The sequence below is a fragment of the Hetaerina americana genome, unplaced genomic scaffold (assembly GCF_022747635.1).
Source record: "Hetaerina americana unplaced genomic scaffold, ioHetAmer1.1.p SCAF_5, whole genome shotgun sequence".
Lineage (NCBI taxonomy): Eukaryota > Metazoa > Arthropoda > Insecta > Odonata > Calopterygidae > Hetaerina > Hetaerina americana.
The window spans coordinates 80340787-80357378 of NW_027287095.1; the positions used below are offsets into that span (position 1 = coordinate 80340787).

General features: G+C 36.8%; 1 protein-coding gene across 1 annotated transcript in view; it reads left to right on the forward strand.

Moving 5' to 3' along the window:
* Positions 1 to 1235: 1235 nt before the first annotated feature.
* The window catches only part of Lztr1 (Leucine zipper like transcription regulator 1), a 37355-nt gene continuing 21998 nt past the window's right edge, over positions 1236 to 16592 (forward strand). Inside the window, exons 1-6 of the mRNA XM_071593043.1 lie at positions 1236 to 1579; positions 1750 to 1921; positions 3043 to 3179; positions 5220 to 5334; positions 9107 to 9270; positions 16293 to 16494. Coding sequence (XP_071449144.1) covers positions 1437 to 1579; positions 1750 to 1921; positions 3043 to 3179; positions 5220 to 5334; positions 9107 to 9270; positions 16293 to 16494 — 933 coding nt within the window. The 5' untranslated portion in view covers positions 1236 to 1436. The remainder of the gene's footprint in view (positions 1580 to 1749; positions 1922 to 3042; positions 3180 to 5219; positions 5335 to 9106; positions 9271 to 16292; positions 16495 to 16592) is intronic.

A 16592-nucleotide genomic window follows, 5' to 3' on the forward strand; every position in this document is an offset into this window, starting at 1 on the left:
AGAGACACGGAAAACTTCTATTGCGAGTAAAATTTTCTAGGTTTGTTCCTAATATATTTGGTGTGAAACTTGGGAGACCAGCCTGTCTCTCCTTGTAAGATGCCACTTAGTAATGTCATGCTGAAGTTTCTCTGAGCCTTGTTTCATGGTATCTGAAAATTGGTGTTTGGGAAGTGGTAGTGATGCACCCTTACAGGTGTAGACCTAGTTAGAGCATACAGCTGAATGTTGGTCGCTAAGACAAAAAATGCTACTTATTCATAGACATCCAACTGTGTCTGCAGCATAAAAATACTGAGGTAGTTATGTGAAGGTATCTAGCGGGTCGACCACCTCTGAGAACATTTTTACTTTCAGGTTGGTATTGACCCATGGAATGTTATCGTTGAAATCGTGGGTTGCTTCTCAAGTCTATGGGGGTAGCTGCTGCTCTCGCATTACGCGAAGGTACCTGCAAAAAAACCAGAGCTTACAACAGACACCCGCCTGGATTGAGAACGAATCGATTACGTCAAAGACGAGAGACTGCAAGGAAAGGTCCAGTCCCTCACGCCTCGATAACATTTGAAGGGGTCTTAGATTCTTACTGCATTTTCAAAACCAACTAGGGGAAAATGAATAGTAAGGAGGAATGGTGTAGTTAAACTCCCGATGCCCCTTTGTTGAGGGTAATATAGTACCAGGATTATGCATGTTCTTGGAAATGAAAGGGATAGAGTTCACGAGTATGGTACTTCATGGCGAATGGGCTAGTTTGTTTGTAAGAGATGAGTCATCCTTCGCCGGGGAAGCCTCGGGACGCAGAGACTAACCTTTAATTATTTTTTCTTGATGGACACAATGGAAAATGATCGATTGGTTTCATTCAAACAAATCTTTTATCACTCTTCTGTAAGTAGGTCTCGCTCCCCTAAACTTAAATTAATAATGACTTTTAAGTGGGCTTCAAGGCTCTACTTAATATTTAAGTAATTATCCGCGGAATTCTTTCGTTTCCGTTGGAACCCAGCGGTAGAGATGATGGTAAATGTTTGAAGAAATTCTTAGGAAAATGCATTGCACGAAAAAATACTAATATTATTAACCGAGAAAAGAGAAATAAACAGTTGTTTCCAGAGTCGTTCTTCTGAAGCGCATCATCGATTCTTTTCGTGCGAACCCATGAACGACCGAATTCCCAAGCGAGTGTGACGTCACGAAAGCTCCGGCGATGAATGGCAGTGATGGTACTTCATTGATGTTTGAGTTATACAAACTTTTTAGTACACGTTCGTGATATTGTGACGTTTTATTTTCATGTTTTCCTATTTTCATTCATCGTGTTTATTCAGAAATTTACGCTTATGAGGTTATTACGTGTTCATTGCCTTTCGCTGGTGTAAAATCTTTTTAAATTGACATAAGCCTTGTGGAAATTAACTTGTGAGCCTCGCAAAATGGCAATGGCAAGGCCTGTAAACGTTGACTTCGATCATAACTGGCCAGAAAATGCCGAATGTCTTACTCTCGACTTTGGACCATTTGAAACGGTTCACAAATGGAAAAGGATGCCGGAATGTGATGAATTTGTTGGGTTCAGGTATGTCAGCAACAATTGTAAAACGAGGCATTTTGAACTATTGCATTATAGCTCTCTAGTTATAAATTGACATCAAATGTTGTTGCATTCATTAAAAAGATGTGCTTTCATTCTATGTTTCAATGCGATTTGCCAATGCTAATTGTCCTGGTTCCGAATCTACCTTACAGGAGGAGTAAGCACACAATCGTTGCTTACAAAGATGCAATTTATGTATTTGGGGGCGATAACGGCAAGACCATGCTCAATGATCTTCTTCGTTTTGATATAAAAGAGAAGTCGTGGGGCACTGCATGTACTACCGGGACTCAGCCAGCACCAAGATACAATCATTCCGCTGTGGTCAGTATTCTATATTGATGATTGGGTAAAGGTTTACTTTTGGGTAGGCATTTCTTCTATTGTTGTAGAGGTGACAAAACTCATTTTTTGGGACCAAAGTGACTTCTTGTCATCAGAGATATTGCCTAAGAAAACTTGAGAAATCGTATTGCCTCCATAATAAAGACATGGATAGTTGGACTTAGGCTCCATCCGAAATCCGTTCAATTGTTAATTTTTCGGTGAAAAGTGTTAATAAATAAGGCAGCTTAGTCTGTGTGGAATAATGATAGTGAATGACTATCTAGGGATCTGCCATAGTTAATTAAAAGTCGGATCTTAAGACATCAAATGCACCATGCACTGAAGAATGGTTCAGCTAAGTCTCGGATATTCCTTTGTGTTGATGATGAATAGAAAGGAATGTGTCCATGCCTTGGGGTTTATACAACCGAAAGTGTGACCATACATTCACCAACTGGAACTTTATAGGGACAAATTTTCCTGTTATAAATTCTAGTGTTGAACGTTCCTTCAATGCAATACTCTACCTAATAATAAGAATTGTTTATGGTACCTTATTTATTATTTTATCCTTAAAATAAAATTTATTTAAAATAGCCTTAAAGGTAACTAAAACCATTTAAAATTTAAAGAATGTTAATAATTGGTAATATCATTGAAAAGTATTAATTCAAGCCATGCAGAACTTTCCTCTGCTTCATAATATAAGTAAATAGTATTGTTGCATATGTATTGCTTCGTCAGATACATGAAGCCATTCTCACTGTGAGGAAAACCCTTTAGGAAGTGCATCTATGGTTGATCATGCATTACATATGAATCACAAGAGGAGAGAGCTACCAAGTGCTATCTCCCTTCTCTTCCAATGACCACAAAGTATTGGGCTCATTTCGCTGGCCACTCTTTCAATCAATATTACGAATACTTTTTCAATTCTTGTTCTTTTTTCTGGAGAAATATTTTTGTGGTACATGTATTTGTGGTTTTATTAATGTACTCTCTTTCTTAAATAACTTAGGTGCATGGATTAATATACTTCCAAAACAATAGACAAAATCTTGGAAGTCTATGTGTAATAGCAAATACTCATTCATACATTATTTTAATTTGTTTTACAGGTTTATGAAAATTCCATGTTTGTGTTTGGTGGCTATACGGGTGATATATTTTCCAATTCAAATTTAAGCAATAAAAATGATCTGTTTGAGTACAAATTCCAAACTGGCCAGTGGAGTGAATGGAAGTTTGTTGGAAAGTAAGTATGAATGCAATACTTGAAAATTTAAAAATCCTTTTTTTTTAAATTAACCTTATTTTTATTTTAATTTTGTAATTTTCATTCTGAGATGAAAAATTCTCATTCACTCTGTGAATATACAGTTGATTATGCTGCATTAGGTGTAATTCATTAGGAGCAGGAAGTGCAAAGTTAATTGTGTGTTATCCAATTGTGTTTGCATTAAAAGTTCACTTTTCATAAAAATTAACACTTTTTGTACTTGTGACACTGAAATTCAAACCATTGGAACTATATAATTAACCAGTGGCTGTAGTTTTAATATTTATATGCGAGTCTCTAGATGTTGTGTTCAATGTTGAGGATAGAAATATCTCATTGGCTATGGAAGGGATGTGTGCATTTGATAATTTCAGCTGATATATTTACGAACTTGCATTGACAAAAACTTTTTAGACTGGATCATCCTTTTTTTAAGTGTGCATTTTATTATGGCCAATATGTGGATGATATAAGTTAAAACTTAGGGGGTTTATTGACCTATTCGGTAGTGTGTTTGGCTGCTGTGAGATCCCAGGTTCAGGTTGGGAGATTCCTTAGGACTTCACCTATTGAAAAAAAAACCCAAGTTGTGTGATTTTCTACATGCTTGAATTTTGTGAGAAACTACTGAATATTGGCACAGGGAAAGGAACTTCCCCCGCCCAACCATGAATGTGCATATTTCATATGGCTGAGAGCTAGTTTGGGCCAAGGTCTGTCCTTCACCTATCAAAACCAACTGCTGGGTTGAATACTGTGGATGAATGACTCATTTCCCGTGGTTGGGAAGGCTCAGGCTATTTGATCACTCAAGTCATTCTAATTCACTTCTTACTCGAGTCTCATGCCACCATTATCACCCTCATGTATCTGTATTCATTTGGGAATCATATTGAAAGCCTTTGACTTAGTGCACATAATTCTCTGCATTTTGTTGTAAATTTTGGCACTAAATGATAAAATCCCTTGGATTGATATATTATCACTTGTAAACTTATGAAACTGATTCTCTCTAAAAGGATAAGATGCCATTATTTATGTTGACTCAAACCACTGACTTGTCTCACTATATTACTCTCTATCTTTTCTCAATTCCACAAAGCTAATCTGGGACCCAAGTATATTTTTACTTCAGGAAGAAGAGAAACGTTTTTGTCTTGTATTTAGCAGGCACAAGCCTGTATCTCATAGCGGAAATTCTTTCTGCTGACCGTAAGGTAGATAATTCTGGGCTCAAGAAATTTATAGAAGAAGTAGTCTTTAATTGCAACCACAGCCTTATCTGTGCCACTGAAAGTTAACAATCAATGTGAGCAATGGAAAGAAAAGGGAAACTTGATGATTAAAAAATATTTTAATGCCAAGTACACTAAGCTCATCCCATCAGCTTTTGTAGTCTAGAATGAAGGAATCACTCCTCCCAAATTTTAATCCTCTTTAATATTTAAGTGCTAAATTCACCCACTAAAAAATTACTGTATGTTTTCTATTATTTTACCATTGATGAAAAGTTGTCCAAAAAGACCTGACAATCATAAATTTTCTTGCTCAACACAATAGGTACAAACCAGAGCTAGTGGGTATAATCCCAATATAATCCCATATTATTACACTGAAGTCTGGTGCAAAAGGCATACATTTTTCCACCAACTTAATAAAGCTAGAGACAAACGAGCATATTTTATAAAAATAATATCTCAACTTTACCATAACTTAAAAAGTAGTATTTCCAGCCCTGGAAATTACTCATTACTTTTCTGTTCGAACGCTCTATGGCACATTCCTCGATAGTAAATGTTTTGAAATTTTTTTACACTATATTTTACATATTTGTATTTGAGATAATGGAGCGTATTTTTCCCCTAGTGGCAGTTAAAGTACTGAGGTGGTATTTTTTATTTAGCCTCCACAATGTGATGCAAAACATATAAGTTCCCCAATATGTATCTGATCATTTCTCAAACTGTAAGTCTGTAAATTGTTAAGATGATTTAATGTTAAAACTTTTTGCCTTAGAACACCAGTGCCTAGATCTGCCCATGGAGCTGCTGTGTATGATGGAAAACTCTGGATTTTTGCTGGATATGATGGGAATGCAAGACTGAATGACATGTGGACAATATCATTACAGGTGAGATGAGTTTCTTTATAAGCCCAGGAAGTATTCCACTGTTTTTATACTTCTAGATTGGTAGCAGCATAATGTTTTAGCATTATTTTACTGTTCATATCATTATGTAATCTCAGTTCATGTTCACAAAAATACTCCCAGCATGGTAATAACTGGGAATTTCAAGAAGCACTAGGAAAATGGAAAAAACAGGAATTTTCACACACACACACAATCAGCCCTGAGAATAAGACTTAGAATAAAAATCGAGGAATTATTTATAGTCACCCAGTAACGTTTAAAAAAAGTCAACTCCCCATGGATCAATATTAATGAGCAAGTGAAACTCATGTCAGAGAAGTTAAGTTTAAACTAGTTAATTTACCCATTAATTGCCTATCCTAGTTTCCATCATCAGGGACATCTTAGAGAAACTTTAGTTTCTAATCCAAGCATTGGAACTAATTTCTTGAATACTAACTGTAAGCATTAACATCAGCTGGGTTGAATGAGGACTATTACGACTAATTTGTACTACTTCCAAATGAAGACAATGATGCAGTTTGGTATGCAACTTATGTAATCCTTGAGGGTACCAATTTTCATGAAACTCACATAAAAGTAATTGGATTTATCACTCAATAGTGATGAGATATCTTCTAAATGATTCCATGATTTTTCCATTGTTTCCAGAGGAAATCATGGACATATGAAATTTTAGAAGTTACATGAGAAAGCTTGATCCGAGGTACTTGCAAAACTTTGTTTATTGAAAATTGCTTCAGTAAGTCATCTTGCATATTCAAATTTAGATGCTGATGTGCAATTCACGAGCAGTAGTGAGGTACAAGAGACATTTACCAATTTTATTCACATTTAGCTGCATGGTTAGATGCCACAGTAAAAGCACTCACTTTAAAGTGAAATTTCTTGAGCCTTGATTTCCACCAGGATGAGATGTTTGTGTCCACATTTTCATTGGTTGGTTCAATTTTCTCTTTGAGTCCCTGATAAATTCTTTTTTAGCAATGCATGTTTGTGTGGCTGTAGCCTAATTACAAGTTGAACTCTGTTGTGGACCACATAACATTTTCATGGAGTGGAAACTCATCGATTCTTAAAAAAAAAAGAAATGGGTTTAGTATTTTGTAGAAATCAAGCTGAAGTTTGTGTTTAATTTCTGAAAGGATTATACAATTATTCTTCTTAGTTTGCAGATTTTTAGTAAATTTACATTTTCTGTTTAGCCCTCATTCTAAAACAGTTGAGAGTTTTCATGATTCTTAACAGTGTTCACGACAGAGTTGTTCCTAAACTATCAAAATTTTTACAGCTAATTTTTCCTAAATTCATAAATTCCGTTTTTATTGGCAATTTGCAGCTTGTTTTCTGGTGTCAGGATGCAAAAAAATAAGTTAAACAAAACCATTGTCGTTGCCTGGATTGTAACAAGATCATCATTTTTAGGTAGTGGTCTCATAAGTTTGCTTCTTTTTTCAGACAAGTCTTTCAAATTTTATATTTGATCTTGTTTATCATACATGCATTCATTCACCTGTCTCATGCCATTCTTTCTCCAGAATGGTGGAACTTTAACATCCAGTTCTATCACATTTCAACCCATGTCCATGAATAAAGCCGTCTTCTTTAAACTGGTCATCCTCATGTACTAAAAACTACATTCACACCACTAGTCTTGATCTTTATTTGAAACTCAAAAAAGGAAGTTTGTAAAGTAAAAGTTGATAGTTGCGTAAGAGTGAACCCATATGGAAGGCTGACACCAGGGAAAACTGGGATATCCAGAAAATGTCAGAGAATACTCTGTGACGAGGAAAATTCAGGAAATTTTTCTGAGTTCTGTTTTTTTTTAGAGCTATGAAAAACAATTTTAAAATGCATTACCAATATTTTTTTTACATTTTGAACAGCAAAAATTTGATTAATTGTGAAGTTTTGGGAACAATGGGGTCCTTATTTGATCTATAAACATTATTCTGATGGATGATGATGATAAAAATAAAGATAGCAAGATTATCTAGTTGAAAAACTTTGTATAATTCATGATCATTAAAATTCTAAATTTATTTTTACAAACTTTATTTCAGTGATCTTTTTAACATTAATTAAAACAATGGGTAAATGAAGATTCTATTTGAAAGTAATTTCATTTTTCTGAGGGATTCCTGTTCCCAGTTGATTTGTTGTGGCTGTCAGAAACCATTTCAATAACCATTCAGCGGTGCACGTCAATGCCCGGTGATTTTGTCTAAGGATAGTTAAAACCTTCATAAAAGGAAGATTTGAATCTTCTATAATATTAAAAAACCTTTGTTTGCTACTATTACACTTTACGTTCAAATCTAGAAAAAACATTGACATTTGCGAGCATTTTGCTGTGGTCCTTGAAGCCAGGAAAATTTTTGAACGACATAGAAGTAAGGAAGTCAGTGAACTTTATGAATGGATTTTGCTGACCTCCCTATGTTATGGACAAGTGATATACAATGGCCACAGTACATTTAACGGAGTTTGTTGAAGGTATGGTAACCCCAATCACATTATTTAAATCCTTTGCTATGAATTACAATTCTTCATTGTTTGTCTGATCATCTCTTTCTAGCTCTGTTCTATCCTTTGACTTGACAAAAAACATCCTCATTCCTCTTTCTAACATTCCCTGAAGAGATAGTGCTGTCATAAAGTGATCGACAGGTAAGGTGAAAACAAAGAGAAATAGGGAACTTGAACCTCTCCATGATGTTCGCTGCATGTGCTTCCTGGGGATCGAGATGGTGCGGGGGCTAACGTACTGGCTTCCCACCCTGAGGGCGCGGGTTCAAATCCCGGCGGTGTTGAATATTTTTCAGAGGTATCTCGATCCCTACTTGAGGTGCTTTGTGGAGGGCACTTTGAGTGAGTACGGCGTCCGTCGGATGGGACGTTAAGCTGCGGACCCCTTGGCGCCTTTCGTAAAGAGTAGGCTAATGCCGACGCCGGGTTTCTCTCCACCCTTCATCCTTTCCTGTCCATCCCCTATGGCGCAAATGACCTTAGCTGTCGGTCGCCTCCCCTCAAAACTACTACTACTATGTGCTTCCTTTATAGCAGGGCTCTATTTGCCTCTAATCATATATGTAACATGTTAGGCAAATTTGAATGCCATGTGCTCTAGGTGTAAAAGCCATTTTTGTCAGTTGTAATTTAATATTGTTATGAAATAGCATTATTATCATTATAAAAGTGAATTGAGTGATTATCTGGCGACATCAGTTTTTCTTAAGTTGAATTTTAACGATCATAAGTTTTAGCTTGTTTAATTTTTAATTCTCGATAAATGCATGTTTGAACTCTTAAAGAGATAAATAATGAGCTTCTTGATCATACTTGGGTGTCTTTTGCAAGTATATGCATGTTTTGGGGGGATTGGGATGGTGCGGTGGCTAACATACTGGCTACCCACCCATAGGGCTTGGGCTTGAATCCCAGAGTCATCTGATATTTTCCATTGGTATCCCGATCTCTACTTGAGGTGCTTTGTGAAGAGCACTTTGGGTGAGTTCACTGCCTGTCAAATGAGATGTGAAGCTGTGGACCCCTTGGCACCTTTCATTAAGAGTAGGTTAATGCAGATGCTGGGTTTCTCTCCACCTTTCCTCCTTCCTACCCATCACTAATGGCACAAATGACCTCAACTGTCGCCTCCCATAAAAACTACTGCTATATACATGTTTATGTAAAGGTTAGACCTGCATTTTCTAGCTCTGCCCTTCTCGGATTTCCTTTATGATAGGGGGATTCTCGGACATGGGAAGAAGTAGCACAGAATGGAGATTGCCCTCCAACTTGCTGTAATTTTCCTGTGGCCGTTGCAAGGGAGTCAATGTTCGTGTTCAGTGGACAGAGTGGAGCCAAGATAACCAACAGTCTCTTTCAGTTCCACTTCAAAGAAAAAAGGTATGAAATAGTCTCTATGAGTAAATAATAATGCTAGCGGCAGTGGTATAACCGTCAGAGTTTGCAATTATATAATTTCCAGCATCAGTCACTTAATGGGCACACACAAAGAGCTTGCAAAATAATTCAATCAAGCTAAAGATATTTTAGTATTTAAGTTACCACTATGTGTATGATACACATATAAGGATTGTATTTGCTCATGGCCAGGTAGTGGTCGGCCATGATGCTCAGTATATGACTGGCAAGAAAAAAATTGAAAAATTGGGCAGTAGCAGGAGGAAATTTGGGTGTTATGAGCAGGATGGAAGGTGCTCACTGAACCGCTTACCTCTCCATCATTCAGTGACGTGTTTGTATGAATGCCTGATTGAATCACTCTTCCTGGCCTTCACATGACCCCTGAAATTCCCTTACCTTGTCATGGGGTGATGGCACTATCAAAATAGAAGTAGGAAGGATGAATGCTAAATAAAATTGAAGGTGAAAAATATAGGCTGTCTCATGAATGTGGGTACTTATTTTAAAAATCTGAATACAGACACTCCATGGTATCAGGCTTGACTGCATAGTAATTCATCTTGGATGAAAGAAGAATGCTAGGTATTTTCTAGAGACTTTTTATTTTGCACCATTAGGTTCAATGCATAGGCATCCAGGATTTGTACCTGAGGATGACACCTATGCTTTGAAACTAGTTGTATCAAATACAATGAGTGGAAAATACCTAGTATTCTTCCTTCATTCAGCCTGAAAACAGACATGAAGGGAGACACTCACAAGAGTAAGGTAACTGTAAATATAATTTTAGACGTGCCATTCTTTAAGCCAGTCAACTTCTGAAAAAGATCTGAAAATGCTCACTGGGACGCCAGGGAAAGTCAACTAACAAGGGGAATGAAGGGAACCATGGAATTGTTCTTGCACATTTCCAGTTGTTCTTAACCCAAATACAAACTGGAAAGTGACTTTTTATACAACTATGAATAAAAAACTCGATTAAAATTAAGTTACATTCATATTTCATGAGAAAAACAATTCTAAATTCTTAAGCATTGTAGTGACATGAGGATTTAGCTGGAAGTGGTGGCTAGTGTACCTCTTCCTTCTCAGAGAACCCTGGTTCAAATCCCAGCAGGGACAATTTTTCCATGGTATCCTAATCCCTATTTGGGTGCCATGTGTAGAGCACTTCAAGTGGAGTGTGCCGTCCTTTGAATGGGATCATAAGTTGTGTAATCCCTTGGTGCATTTTGTTTTGTGAGTAGACACGCCTGATTTCTTTCCACTCTTTCCCCTTACGCTGAAAATCTTACCTTTACCTAATTACCCGCCTATCTCTGAGGGTGCAAATGACCATAGCTGTTGGTGTCCTCCCCTAATAAATATTACTATTGTCATAAAAATAAATGTTTAATACAATTGCCTTTCTGCAGAAGACGTTAATTGTCCAAGCAATAGTTACTCGGCCATAGAAATCCATATTATCTTTGTTTGTGTTCTCCTTCACTGCTTACACACGATTAAGCTAGTGTACACCTCAGCATGGTAGGTTTGTGGTTGTATTGGTTTCATGCCTCTTGCCCTGCAATTTCTCTAAGTATTAATTATTCTCTAGTATGTAAACTGTGTTCAATCCAATTATGACTGAAAAACTATGTGCTGTAAATAAAATAGAAAATGCTACCATCTTGAAGTATTTAGTTTTTATGCATATATTAACCCTCACAGTATGAAGGACATTTAATAAAATAGAGTTCTGAGGCTGGAGTAGATTTTAGAAGACCTGTAGTTGTTTGCAAAATTCATTGCAAGAAGGCACGGAAATCTTTTGGTTTTGTTGGAGGCCTTTAAAGATACTGTTGCTTTTGTGCCATTCAAAGTATGTTTTAGAAAGACCTAGAGACCAACCACTGCTTTACTTCTAAGCCCCATCAACGTAGTACCTCATTCTGTTAAACCCCACACTAGATTAAACCCTCCTTCACCTGTATGCACTTTCTCTCTCCCGTATTTATTTTATCTTTTCTTCCTCCCTATCTTGCATTATCTATATCCTCCCATCCATTACAATTTTCAACAATCCATTATGCCCTAGATACAAGTTTTCTACCTGATTTGAATTTCCTCCAAGAACCTTCTCTGTAATGCCTAGCAAATTTTCATTTGTTTTTATTATTGTCCATTTTCATTTTTCCATTCTTCTCTGTGCTCAAATCTTTAACATCATCAATCTGTGCCTAACCTCTTGCCTCAAAGACCAAGTTTCCAAGCCAAACTACACTCCATGTCACCTTTCTTAAGATCCTTGTTATCAACTCCCTCACCTTAGCTAAAGCTTCTATTGCTGATTTTTCCAACCCTTAAGCAGTTGTTCTTCTTATCCCCCTACTAATTTGCCCAGATAGATGAGCTGTTACACCTGCTCCTTTATGTTTTATAATTGTGATGTTTAAAGTATTGCTAGACTTTCTATTTTTGAGTGCCTCATTATTTTCATTTATTTATCATTAATTCTAATTCGATTTCCATTCTTATCTGCAGGCCTTCCCATTCCTCCCTTACCATATCCTCCCAATGGCATTTTCTCTGGCCATCCTGCTGGCATCAGGTCATAAGTGGCAATGCATGCATGTCAGGTCAGATGTTACAATTCATGCATCAACACTTTTAGCCCGAAGACACTGGGAGGATGGCTGGAGAAATTGCTTTCAAAACCAGACAGTCTAATGTGTAGGATTCTCAAAAACCTGAACAGCTTTAACAATTGAAATGTGTTGGAAACCTGAGAACCAATCTCTATCTTCTACCCATACATGTGCAGCCTGAGATGTGCTCAGGTTTTGGATAAGTCACTTCTATCTCAGGTCTTCTCTGTCTTACACAATTCATTACTGTGACCAATTTGCTCTGTCAATCACCTTCTCAAACTCTATGAAGTAAATTAATAGGATTACATATATTCTATATTTCATTCTATGAGTGAAGTCATTCCTGAAATTTTGTCGAGTGCAGCTGGAGTAATTATTTCCTCTCTTCTCCATCCTTTTGTTGATGACCCTAAGTACTTCCTTTGCTCAGACTTACTTTCCTAGAGTACTCATATATTGCTACTTTTCCTCTTTGTGAGAGAATTCTTCTGGCCAATCTCCTTTTTAATAAATGCTACAAATTAGCTAATGAAAACATACCCTTCCACGTTTTCTCCCAACCCTTTAATAGATCTGGAGGAGTGTTACCCATCCCCTCAAACTTATTTACTTTAAAACTTTTATGCCTTTTATATCTTGCAATCTGGTATTTCTGGAGCTTTGCTGTCCTCGTCAACATATTCTCTTTCAATATCTATGAAGGGATATTGTAAACTTTTAGTCATAACTAAAAATGATGAGGATAGAAACTTAATTTTCATTTGTTATTATTTTATGCCAGGTAGCCCGTTTCGTTAAAAACTCTTACGATTAAACAAAATGTGTCACTGAAATAATTCTGGAGTTGGAGTGGGAATCACTAGAAGAATGATAATTCAATGCTAGGTTGAATGTACTAAATAAATTCAGATCTGGATGTTTCAGCGCCAAGGTCTCGCAAATTGTTTGCATTCCAACGTATATTGGTCGCTTGGATCATGTGTATGAAAGTCAGGAAGTACATAGAAACCAGAACTAGCACACTCAAGGACTCCTTGTTCCCACGGACAATACGGGAGAGCAACTGTAGGGTTTTAGATAGCAAAAATCCCACTTGCCACCCTCAGTGTCTATGGAATAATTAGTTCCACTCAATTGCATGCACTTTTACTAACCTCGTGTGTTTTGTTGTCAAAACCTTCCCACCTGACTGCATTAGAATGCTATTCAATAATTTAGTGCTCCTTACAGCATTGCTTGCTCTGCTTTGTCTGTTTTTAAGTTTCCTCTTCCATCCCTCATCTCTCTCAATGGGGGGACCCTCCCACTACCTGCAGCATTGGGTCACATTTCCTAATTGTGGCCATTGTATGTTGCATGTCCATGTGGTAGTGGAATTTCGCCTTCTTACTTTTCAAATTTTAGCTTGCACATTATTGGATGAATTTTTACTACATTCTAAGGTGCAATTGTTTGTTAGTTGATAGTATATGTATTTGCATGCATTTAAGTTGAAAGGGTTTTTGCATGAATGTATACAACACTGTGGGTGTTGGTTTGCATGGATGTGTTGATTTTGCATGTGGTTTAGTTCTCTTTTAAGGGTGGTGACCTAACACCACACCCACACTCACCCCGCCACACACCCTTGCGACAAATTTGCAAGGTATTATGTAAATGTAAAAGACTTCTCTGCATGGTCACCATCCAGAGTTATACATTTCATCTATCATTTTTTGATCTTTTAAAGGTCATCATTGTAGAATTCAGCAGATTGAGTTGAAAAGCATTGTTCCACCTCTTGAATGACTTTGTTTTGTCAAATCTCCAACCCTGCAATGGTTTTTGAATCCTGAGAATAAGAAAAAGTCACATGGGGCAAGATCAGTAGAATAGGGCAAAAGTGGCAGCAGTGAACCAATTTTAAAATTCATCAATACTCTTCTCTCTATTATTTTCCAAAGAGGTGCTGCCATCGGAATAATCTTTGATTCATATGGCTGTGATTTACACTTCCTTTGGATTTTGATTGTTCTTTCCTACTTACCAAAATGTGATATGTATTTGTATATTGAAAGGGATATAAATACAGAGGACATTTATCTATAAAATGTGAACTTAAAACAATGTGTAAGAAGAATGAAATCTTATAAAGCATAGCTAAGAATATTTTAGTGGACTAAAATGCATTATCACATCATTCCTAAACTCCATTGAAGGAGATTGGAACATTTCTGGGAGTTCAAGTTCAAAGATAGCCTCGAATTTGGCCCATTACTAAATAATAGTGATGCCCTTTACAATCTAGATAAAGGTATGACTCAGTAGCAGTAGTAATGGTAATCAGTGGAGGCTATCAACAGCTAAGAAAAATTACAGCATCAAGAATAGGTGGGTAATTTGGTAGAGTTAGGATGCTAAGAGTGGGAAAGTAGTGCGTAGAAACTGGGCATTAGCATTGACCAAATCTTAGCATATGGAGCCAGGGAGCCCACATTTAACATCCAATGAGCAGCATTCTCAAATTTAATTGCTCTCCACACTGTAACCTGAGTAGAAATTAAGATATTATGGAAAAATCTTGCCTCCTATGGGATTCAAACCCAGGCCCTTGGGATGGGAAGCCGTTACATTACTCTGCTACGTCACTGCACCATCTCAATCTCCTTAGCCTGACTAAGCCTTTCATTCTCAACCACTCTTGTCTAAGGACATTGCTGATCAGAGCATGTCTAGGCTTAGAATTCTTGAGATAACAATAGCATTTATAGAGCTCAAAAAGCCATTGCCCATGATACACATGTCTATTGAGGGAGAAAATTGGTGGGAGCAATGTGGAAGGTTCCACAGAGAATAATAGACAGTTGGATACTCACTTACTCTGCCCCTTTTATGTTATGAAAACTTGCAGAACTTAATTAATGTTAGAGGGATGGTAGAGGTTAGAACCCAGTGGCATGCAAAATTCACACAAAAACAAGAGGGATAGCATGTATCCTTATGCTGTCTGAGGTTTCTCAGAAAGATCTAGCACCCAAAGATAACCAATCTTGGGGATCCCCAAAGGTATGTCCCAAAGCCTGACTCATGATGGTCTCATTAGTAGCTCTGACTAGTGCTTTGACCAACTGTGATAGCCCTTTAAATGAAAATCTTCTGTGCATTCCATTTAAGCATATGAGTAAGTTTAATACTAAATGCTTAAGTATGCAATGTGGCATTAAAATGGAATCTTAATTTAATAAATTAAGTCCAAAACTTCCTTTTATAAAATATAGTAATTATTTCACCATTTATTTATAATTAATACCTAATAAAAGTGAATAATGTTACTGATAACTATAGTTTGTGCATGGCTGCAGCAGTTAATGTTTATGTATGAGAATGCACTCTGCACCTACTATGCAGGATGGCACTGAAAGATTGATTACATTTGCTACGTGATATAGGCTTCATGGCTTCCAGGTTTCGAATGCATAAGTTGTTCTCTCTTGATGACAGTTTCTCCTGCATGCAAGCAGGTATCTTCAGGTCGAAGTGATGTTGAGGGCAAAATTAACATTATATATAGGCAGTCTATCCCATCCCTTATCCCTCTCTTTGAGGGTGATTCCTCACACACTCTGCTGCCAATAGTGGGGGGGGGTCACTCGATGATGTGGGGAGGGACCATAAGTTGCATGGCTATGGTAATAGAACCTGCCGCTTCTCAGTTCCCAAATCTGCATGACCTGTCTTGGTATGGTGAAGGTCTATTGCATTAGTGGTGGTGGTTTATTTTTAAATTCTCCTTTTTCGGAAACAAATCACACTTTCACTTTCTGCCAACTTATGCTATGTCAATTTCGTTTCTCAGTTCTCTTCGATCAGATCTAAGTTATTTTCTGCGTGAACTGTGCTAGAAAAAGAATATTAAGGGATGCAATTGATATGAATCTTCGATAATGTCTTAGAATTCCTTGAAAAATGACTTAAATTTTAAAATCACATATGACTCTTAATCCTGTTGTTTAGTATAGTCTCTGTTTTTATGTATTTTGATTATATTTTTGGTTTCCTTACGTCTTGAATGGTAAAGTATTTTATTCAATGTGGCTATGCAGTTGATAAATCATATTTATAGAAAACAATGTTAATTAAATTCATAAAAATACAATCTCATGCCTAGAATTTATATATGTACCGGTGTCCCTCATTGTACTGAGGTTCAGAAATTAGATATTATAACTTTTTGTGTCAGCTTATGACACATCCTATTTTTTGGAATAAAAGAGACCATATATTGTTGTGATTTGTATTTGTATTTATCTATACAAAATTTTAAAATTTTATTTTCAAATATGTATAGCCCTAGGCTTTCTCTTCAACTTATCTTCCATACTCTAATTTTAGGTGGATCTGTATATCTACTGAACATATTTTGAGAGGAGCTCCACCTCCACCTGCAAGACGTTATGGGCACACCATGGTGGCATTTGATCGGCATTTATATGTTTTTGGTGGTGCAGCTGATTCCACATTGGCCAATGATCTCCATTGCTACGATCTTGACACACAAACCTGGTCCATAATACAACCTGCCCCAGGATCTAAGGTGCTATATAATTTTTTTTAAATTAGTGACTCATTTTGAATCAACTGTTACAGTATCAGAGTGGTAATGCATGACCGAGAGTAGTCATAGCCCTTGTT